At 42.9% G+C, this 9,977-nt stretch overlaps 1 protein-coding gene across 1 annotated transcript; it reads right to left on the bottom strand.

The window, feature by feature from the left end:
* Positions 1-833: 833 nt before the first annotated feature.
* On the bottom strand, positions 834-8,333 carry LOC139408897 (follistatin-A-like). Its single transcript, XM_071153331.1, has 6 exons — positions 8,079-8,333; positions 6,970-7,161; positions 6,464-6,682; positions 5,391-5,615; positions 3,391-3,621; positions 834-2,508 (listed from the first exon to the last, which is right to left on the bottom strand). The coding sequence occupies exons 1-6, from the start codon at positions 8,170-8,172 to the stop codon at positions 2,492-2,494; spliced, it is 978 nt and encodes a 325-aa protein (XP_071009432.1). The 5' UTR covers positions 8,173-8,333; the 3' UTR covers positions 834-2,491.
* Positions 8,334-9,977: the final 1,644 nt, after the last annotated feature.

Genomic DNA, 9,977 nt, shown 5'->3' with positions numbered 1-9,977 from the left:
TTAAAGTAACTTTAGTGATGAGTCACTGGTTCTCAGTGCAACCTTCCAGGTTTTGCCTTTTATGCTATGCCAAGGTCAGGACAGGAGAGAAGAGAGAGAGAGTAACCTCACCTCTGATGCCACCATGGGAAATGCTCCCACTCAGCTCAGCCTCGGCTCAGACTGTCGCATCAGCATTTCCATAATGTTGTTATATTAGCAGTGTGGACTCCCAGGCCCAGGCAGCATTTTCCAAAAAAAGACAGACAAGGACCAGTCACGGCACACACAGTACGATTAGGATCGCATTTACTGCTGCTGAAATGTGATTAGATGAGAGTCTCGGGTTCAGATCCAAGGCAGAGCAGGGAGAGGGATGGTGAGGAAGAGAGCTGCTGGGCTGGTTCATGTCTGCAGGACCCTGATGCCCCCGATGTCTCTCTCTCTCTCTCTCTCTCTCTCTCTCTCTCTCACAGACAGACAGACAGACAAGACAAGACCAAGACCAAGACCAAGACCAAGACCAAGACCGCTTTTCACACGGCTGGGGAAACAATGCCAAACAAGCTTCAGTCGATCAGCCACAAGTTTAATCTACTGGTTTAAATATGGCTGTGACACAGTTCTGTCCTGCACATGGAGATAAATACAGTATCTATCTATGTGGTCCTTCAGCACAAGTAACAGATAACACTCAGGTAGTTGAGGAGAGAAACTGACTGACTGTCTGGCTGTGATTGTATTAATGCAAATCTGATGATGATGTAGAACACTGGACTGGATTGAGTAGACAGGAGAGGAAAGGTAGGTATTTGCTTTGTGTCGTGTGTAAATGGTAGACAGAGCACAAAAAGTTTGAGGGAAAAAATGATTTTATTCTTTACTCTCTTGCCCTGTACAAATATCATCATAATAGCTATTATGTACATTTAACATTCACATAAAAAATACAAAACTATATATTTATGACTGAATCTCTATTCAACATAATATAACAAAGTAGACCAGGGTTTATTCATCGATGTTTATCCCCACTGTAAATTTAGCAGCTGTTATCTTCTGAAAACAGATTTCTGTTTTGGACAAACAGGTCGTAAATTTACCGCAGCAGTTAAGTCATATGAATATCCCCCAAAAGTGTGAGGAAAAACAACATGCTTAAATGTGATATATTGTATGTGATGAACATTGTGTGGTAAGTTGCATTTACTTGGCTCAGAGGGAGTGAGGTCATTCAGTGATTGACCGCACTGAAAAACATTGGCAAATCAAAGTGTACAAGAGTATCAAATGGCACGTTATGAATTATGAAAAACAAAAAATATTGTCAACTCAAAAATGAAAAATGAAATTAAATCCTACTCCGATGTTGTATAAAACATAATACATACATTGTTTCAGTCACAGTATTCTCCATCTTCTTCCCCATAATGCACAAAAGCTATAACATTTCTGACGGGAAAGAGACCATTTGACTAAAAGTATTGGTATGCACTGGACTGGGACTAGGACGGGGTAACTTTTGTTCAACAAAAACTAGACAAAGCCATTTTCGTCAGCTTTGAGTTGTAAAACAAAACCAGGGCCTTTCTCTCACAAGGGTATTATACATCAGTGAGCAAAAAGGTTCTCAATAAAATAAACTGGAACACACACAACTAGCTAGCCAACATTTCACAATGGAGGGACACGGTAAGATGGGGAAAAAAATCCAAATCTTTGCCCGACGACAAGCGGATGTGTACAGCTCAGATAAGAGAATTGCGTTACAGGAGTTTACATGAGAAGAACATCAATGTGGGTAGCATTGCACCTCAAATAAATAATACACTTTCTCTTTGGATAAAATGCGAGAGCCAAAAGGGTATACACAGTAAGACAGACTGACACTGTAAATGTATAAATAATAATAAACAAAATATATAAATACATACAAGTAAACCAACGCACAGACGTTTCAAAATATACGATTGCTTAGTTCCTCTTCTCTTCCTATAGGTCCGGTTTCCCAAAAGCATCTGAAGGCTAAGTTCGTGGTTAGAACCATAGGATCTTAGCCTTAAGATGCATCTGGGGAAACTGGGCTCAGCACAATAAATAATCATACACTTTATGTACAGTATGAACAGTATTCTGTGGCTGAACAGAAACACTGTTCAGCTATTATGAATGTTTATCATCCGGTCTGTGTTGGAGGACGTATTGATGGAGGAAATTCCTAGTATTCCTGCTCTTTTTCCTCCTCTTCTTCGTCCTCCTCTTCCTCAAAGTTCCGTGTCTGATGATGACTAAATGGAAGAACAAAACGGTTCACTTGCTGTTGCATCTTTTCCTTCCTTTTCCTTGACTTGACTCACTGGCGGTCTTCTCCTCCCGCATGGGACATGAAGCAAGGTGATTCTGGTTATCATAGAAGCTGGGTCCTGGGAGGCTGAGACGCTGGGGTGTTGGCTGGGCTGGGCTGGGCTGGGCAGGGCAGTGGTGGTGTATGTGGGTTAGTTGACTCAGTGGTTTAAACCTGGTTTAAACCTGAAAATAGAGAGAACAGAACAGAGCTCATATACTCATCCTTACAATACAGTATAATACAACTTCATTTCTGCGTTGTGAAACTCCGCTTTCAGCTGATGCACAAGACGGGACTGGGACCTATCCCATTTCTGCAAAGGACCACCCTGTTTGTGTGGTATTTGCCCTTTAAAAATATTTATCTTCATAACAAACATCCACAGGCAGATGTAGTCAAAACCCCATCCAAAAAACAAACCATCCAAAACCCAGTCCTCATAATCCACATGCTGAAATAATTTAATCACAGCAACATTACTGTTTACTGTTTACAGGAGAAATACAAGGCATTGTGGTATTTATAGGATGGGATACACTGAGAGACATTCATCCATGTTTTGAATTAATCAAACATCACGGGAACAATAGAATAACAGTCAATTTATGAGGGGGTCGGTCATAAGGTTTGCCTTTACATTGTATCTAACCTCATTCCCAGGCTGAGATAAAGACTGCACTATCATACTTGTACAAGCAAGTGACTTTGCCACAATCGGCACACGAAGACAACTTTAACATAACATCACGTTGTGAAAATAGGATGAGGGTTGGAGTTATTTTTATCCTAACTTCCACTTAAGTCAAATGTTAACTTAGTAACGCATTGATGTTACTTAGGATTTTCCACTCTATGGTGACCTTGGGTAAACATTTGAGTAAACTGACTGGGTAAACATTTGGGTAAACTGACTGGGTAAACATTTGGGTAAACTGACTGGGGAAATGCATGTATTGGAGTTGGAGCCACTTTCTCCTAAGTTCTCAATGGATGCGTCGCTCTGGTCGAAAGTAGTGCACTATATAGAGAATAGGGTGCCATTTGAAATGCAACCGTGTACTTACAGTTGCAGGATCCTGAGTGTTTGACCTCCAGGAGGCGCTGCTGAGCACAGGCGGCCTGCCTCATGGAACACTCGCTGGGGTAGGTGTTGTTGTCACTGGCGCACACACTCTCGGCATGCCGACTATCTGGACACGCTTCATCGCACACGGAGCAGCGTCCGCGGCCACTCGCTTCATCCCACAGACAACTCTTTGCTCCCCGACACACAATGTCCTCGCATGACCTGGCGTCTGGAGAGGAGACGCACACAGAGAGCATCAGACACTATTGTTACACTCCCTCACAGGCCCAGGCCAGTGCAGATCCATTTTCTGACTCAAACAGACAGCATGATTCTGGTGATGGCGACAATAGACATAGTGCCCTGCCTGTGTGAATTAGGACGGACAGAACAGACACATTTTCTGATGCTTAGTGGACCTACTACCCCAGTATAATCTGACAAAGGTCTTTGTGACCGAAAGCTTGTCAGACGAAAGCACTAAAATCTTCATCAATCTACAATACCAGTCAAACGTTTGGACACACCCACTCATTCAAGTATTTTCTTTTTGTTTTAAACTATTTTTCTACATTGTAGAATAATAGTGAAGACATCAAAACTAGGAAATAACATATATGGAATCATGTAGTAACCAAAAAGTGTCAAACAAATCTAAATATATTTTAGATTCTTCAAATAGCCACCCTTTGCCTTGATGACAGCTTTGCACACTCTTGGCCTTCTCTCAACCAGCTTCACCTGGAAGGCTTCTCCAACAGCCTTGAAGGAGTTTCCACATATGCTGAGCACTTGTTGGCTGCTTTTCCTTCACTCTGCACTCCAACTCATCCCAAACCATCTCAATTGGGTTGAGGTCGGGTGATTGTGGAGGCCAGGTCATCTGATACAGCGCTCCATCACTCTCCTTCTTGGTCAAATAGCCCTTACACAGCCTGAAGGTGTGTTGGGTCATTGTCCTGTTGAAAAACAAATGATAGTCCAACTAAGCGCAAACCAGATGGGATGGTGCATTGTTGCAGAATGCTGTGGTAGCCATGCTGGTTAAGTGTGCCTTGAATTCTAAATAAATCACAGACAGTGTCACCAGCAAAAAAAAAATACACTATCACACTTCCTCCTCCATGCTTCACGGAGGGAACCACACATGCGGAGATCATCCGTTCACCTAATCTACGTCTCACAAAGACATGGCGGTTGGAACCAAAAATATCAAATTTGGACTCATCAGACCAAAGGACAGATTTCCACTGGTCTAATGTCCATTGCTCGTGTTTCTTGGCTCAAGCAACTCTCTTCTTATTACTGGAATACTTTGGTAGTGGTTTCTTTACAGCAATTCGACCATGAAGAACTGATTCACACAGTCTCCTATGAACAGTTGATGTTGAAATGTAACTGTTACTTGAACTCTGTGAAGAATTTATTTGGGCTGCAGCAGAGGTAACTCCTGGTCTTCCTTTCCTGTGGCGGTCCTCATGAGAGCCAGTTTCATCATATCGCTTGAAGGTTTTTTGTGACTGCACTTAAAGAAACATTCAAAGTTCTTGACATTTTCCAGATTGACTGACCATGTTGTCTTAAAGTAATGATTGACTGTCGGCTGATTGGCTCAAACGCATTAAGAAGGAAAGAAATTCCACTAATTAACTTTTAACAGGGTATACCTGTTAATTGAAATGCATTCCAGGTGACTACCTCATGAAGCTGGTTGAGAGAATGCCACAAGAGTGTGCAAAGCTGTCATCAAGGCAAAGGTGGCTACTTTGAAGAATCTCAAATATAAAATATATTTTGATTTGTTTAACACTTTCTTGGTTACTACATGATTCCATATGTGTTATTTCATAGTTTTGATGTTCTCACTATTATTCTACAATGTAGAAAATTGTCAAAATAAAGAAAAACCCTAGAATGAGCAGGTGTGTCCAAACTCCATTCGACAACTGATGTATCAACTTCACGTACAACTCCACATATTGACGCTCTAGTAGTTACCAATGCATTTCCCTTCGTAGGCCACACCAATGGACCTTCCCAAGATGCACGTGGCTCTCCTCAGGTGGCAGGAGCTGGCGTAAACAACACCATCGTTCCCACACAGGTACTGGTCTGGGGACGTCACCTCTGGACACTGGTGATTACATGTCACACAGTAGGCGTTATTCGTCTGGTCCACGACACACGACGCGCTACCGGGACAGCGGACCCCATGACATGTCTCTGTGGATGGAAACACGCACACAGAAACATTTAGAGGCATGACTGACTAATGTGACACTGTTCATGACACGTGAACCATTCAATTATACACAATTAGATAATTTCACTTCACCAATCTCAGATCACGCCAGGTGAGTATTCACTCACATGTGATGTTTGTTTTTCCCTTTGCTGCTATGGAGCAGTAATATATAAGCTTTCCTTACTGCCGAAGTTTGACTTAGCCTATGTGTGAAGTCAGATGACAGACTCCGCCTCACACTTCTGGTCTTTTTTTGGACCTGCAATACTCTAAAGTTTTCTAAACCAGCTGTTTCTATGCCCATGCACCAGAACATGTGCTGAGAATCAGGTTGGTACACCAGTCTACAATAGTTGATACTCAGCCTCACACACTCTGAAGTGTGTGCACCGTCTACCAGTGAGTGAATCCTGGCCCACTTTAGGCAGGGAGCCTAGTAATGCCTAGTCTACTGCCTCCAGGTCATAAACAGTAAGTACAGTATGCCCCTTGTGCCATACATGGGAAAACAGTATTTGAACCTAAACCTGGTATAGTCTCACAAGTCAGACAATTGTTTCCGAAATAATACATATAAGTGAAGGACTGGAAATGGAAGCTAAATCTGGCTGAAAGTTCCTCACTGAAAGTGAGAGCATGTCCTCATTTGACCCTGTATTAATGAACTGGCTGGGTTGCAAAATTCCTGAAACGTTTCCAAAAATTCCCAGAATCAAGAGGGAGTAAGCAGGGAGGGATCCTACAACTGGGATACTGTATCTGGAAAACGTAAGAATTTTGGCAAAGTTTCCCGAATTTTGCTACCCTAATCCTGAGAGGGACTTACTGCGGCAGCGCCCGTGGTACTGGACCTCCAAGTTGGGATGGTTTCTGCACCGGGCCCTGAGCATGGTGCACTCGTCCCTGTAGGACTTTCCATCGGACCCACAGACGGACCCCTGCCCTGTGACGTTGGAGCAGTCTGGAGCACACACACACCTAGGCTTGTTCCTCTTGTTCATCTTGCATCTCTTCCCAGGACCGCAGTCGACGCTGTCGCATGTTTCTGAAATGGATGGATGGATGGATGGTTGGGTGGATGGATGGATGGATGGATGGACGGATGGAGGAACCGGTCATCATACATAATGGGTCCGTCTGATATAAGGACAAATGCCTTTATCAAAAACCATTATCACAGGATACTATGTGGGAGTTATTACTTAGCATTACATGCCACACACTTTATAACATGTTGGAGTTTTTTTTTGCAAGAAGTTCCACCAGGTTTCCAGAATAGTGTTGCACCGCTGGCAATGAGGACATTCATCATTACCACACACTTTCACTCACCTTTACAAGGTATGCAATTAGGCGCGCCTCCATTGAAGATCATCCACCGGAACAGCGTGCTGTTGGGCACATCTTCCTCGGTCCAGGCCGTGCCCAGACGACCACTCCGGCAGCAGTCCTCCCGGGTCATCCCGGACATGTAGAGCACCTGGCACCGGCCGTTCTTACCCTGCTGCAACCAGCAGTTACCGGCTGGAGAGAGACAGCCCATGTCCAATTAATGTCTCATATCACAGGTATAACGGTAAAGTAGAGCCTTATTTGAGCAGGCTACAGCGTAAACAACACCACATTTCCCCCTATAGCACCCTAGAACTTTGCTCTAAGCAAAAAAGTGTGTGTGTGTGTGTGTGTGTGTGTGTGTGTGTGTGTGTGTGTGTGTGTGTGTGTGTGTGTGTGTGTGTGTGTGTGTGTGTGTGTGTGTGTGTGTGTGTGTGTGTGTTTAGAGCAAAGTTCTACAATACAGGCTGTGCCAAATGTGTCTGATTGCGTAAAGACCAATAAATCCCAACGCAGCGGGATTTCACCAAAGGACGCACGAGAGGAGCCGCGCGTAACTCCTCCTTGGGACTCACCAGTCCATCTGTCTCAGCTCAGCTCGCAGGACATTGACCCACTTGTAAAGGTATAGGGAGTCGTGTTGACCAATCTCCATGTGCAATAGATTCCTTCTTCAGACTACCCACGCGTAATTTTATGACGGATAGCATTTTGCCATGAACTCCATTAGAGCCAACATCTTTGTTTCAGACACAATCACCAATCGTTTAATACAAAATCACCCATATGTTCTTATGACGTATTTGAAAGATGCATTTACTGAGCTTGGTACCGCGTTTTCTTAGAAAATGTGGTAATTTGGAAGTGCAAAAAAACATGAAAGTACATAACTACAACTGAATTCAGTCCAGAAAGTCAGAAGCAAAGATTTAACTCAAAGTTACACACCCATGCAGTCGCCTTTCCATGTTGTAAGAGATAAGACACTACTATATGTCACTAGGTTGAATGAAGGTTCCCATGGACTGATGCACCAATGACAAATGTCGCCTACACACTAGACCTTAAAAAGTTATGCCATATCACATAATTAATCATAGCATACTCACCCTGGACTTTGTGGTCCTCCATAAAGTGAGTGAACCACATGAAAAGCGCAATGACGCCTTGGCGGAGCTGCGGTGTTTGTAGCATCCTAAACATGGGGACAGAAGGCGGACTGGTGTGAGCGACTAGACGCGCAGCGAAGAAGTTGTGTCTGTGCGCACGCAATGCCAACCCTCAGTGAGTGACTGTCAAACTGTCCGACTCCGTCTCTCTTTTTAAATCTTTAAAGGGGTCTCCTCAAGCAAAATATCTGAAGTGGGCGGTCTTCAAATTGGTGGGGGGTGGAGAGAGAGATGTATTTTATTATAGCTTCCCCTTCATCAGGTAGTCTACTGAAGAGCAACTCAATATTGAGCGTGCATTTAAGACTGCTTTGGGGGCAGGAGTACTGACGGTGGAGGTGCGTGGCAAGACCACAATGTTGACCAGAGAGGGCATTAAATATCAATCCCGAAATCCCAGAAAATATCGGCTTTTCATTTATCTGACTTTCATTTATCTGCATGTCCAGCCCTTAGATTTAGCCTCGCAATTAAGTGTTTTCCCTTTTTCTTTTCAGGACAACCATGGCTACAAGTAGAACACAAAACAATTTGATATAAGTAGTTGCATTCATGAGTTGTACAAATGTCAATACAAAAATAAGGTCTGCCAAAGCAAATTCCTGATAAAAATGTATGAATGAATATCAATGCTATGTGTATACTGTGTGGAGTTTGAGTTTGTGACAGCAACTATGTGAGCTTATTATAGTATTATAGACGTTATGTCCTGAGATTTTCTGTGATCTTCTATGTAGAAGAACCCCTTATTTTATCATCACTCTTGTGTAGCGTCATAGAGCGAAACATGTGGTAGTGAGAGTATCATCTTTTCATGAATCGATTTGAATGGTTTGCAGCTCAAACCATTCAGACTCTACATACATTTTTGTAAAAAAGACCAAGCCACCGGCGCCTTCAGGACTCTCTCAAACACCGCTCTAGCTCAGCCCCTGTTAAATCACACAGACTAATGGTTGGCATCGACAGATGTAGAAGAAATATACCAATCCAATGGTACAACCCGGAAGTCTGTAGCTCAAACACACAAGGTTTAAAAGAGGTTATAGAAGTCCAAAACGTGCAGGCTTTAATGATGGAACTTGCACCTTTTTATTCAGATTTCATAAATTGTAGGCTACCTGTGTCATGAATTGTACAGATACTTGAACACCATACGATGTATATGTTTCACAGCTCACCCGCTGTTGTTTGCTCCAAAAAAAATGTGTTGAGTAAAATGTCATACTACCAGCTCAGTTTTAAATTGCCATTGAAATTAATTTGATGCAACAACAACAAAAATATTACAAGAGTGATTTCTTGTCAAGCGAGAAATACAAATGCAGAAAGAGTTACTGGAATGGGCAGAATTCTTTCCCAGTGGGCTAGTACCCCCAAGCATAGGCTGTGGCCTCAGCTCCAGAATTCTTTTCCAGTGGGCTAGTACCCCCAAGCATAGGCTGTGGCCTCAGCTCCAGTTTTGATGCGTTAATCTTTTTAAGTGCTCCATTGCAGTGTGAATAGATAGCGACTAACAGATGATAATAATAGCTGTTAGAATACCACCATTCCAATAATAGATTGGACAGTTGTTTGGCCCTCATTCGCTGGGGTCAAATATATAAATATAGGCTGTCCAATCCCGTCTCCAAAGAGGCTTTTAAAGATAAACGTAATTCATTAACCAAAGTTTAGCTGCCCGTTGAACAGCCTTAGTGTTGCTTGTATATGGATCTTCCCCATATGTCTCAACGGGTCAACAGGTAGCATCTCACGTTGCATTCAAGGTTAAAGCTGGAGAATCTCTTCTCAATCGGAAATTACCTTTATATTTCTATGGGGCTGGAGAAATGTAAC

The sequence above is a fragment of the Oncorhynchus clarkii genome, chromosome 5 (assembly GCF_045791955.1).
Source record: "Oncorhynchus clarkii lewisi isolate Uvic-CL-2024 chromosome 5, UVic_Ocla_1.0, whole genome shotgun sequence".
NCBI classification, from domain to species: domain Eukaryota; kingdom Metazoa; phylum Chordata; class Actinopteri; order Salmoniformes; family Salmonidae; genus Oncorhynchus; species Oncorhynchus clarkii.
Note: the sequence above shows the minus strand (reverse complement) of the source record. Positions and strands in the feature narration are given on the sequence as shown.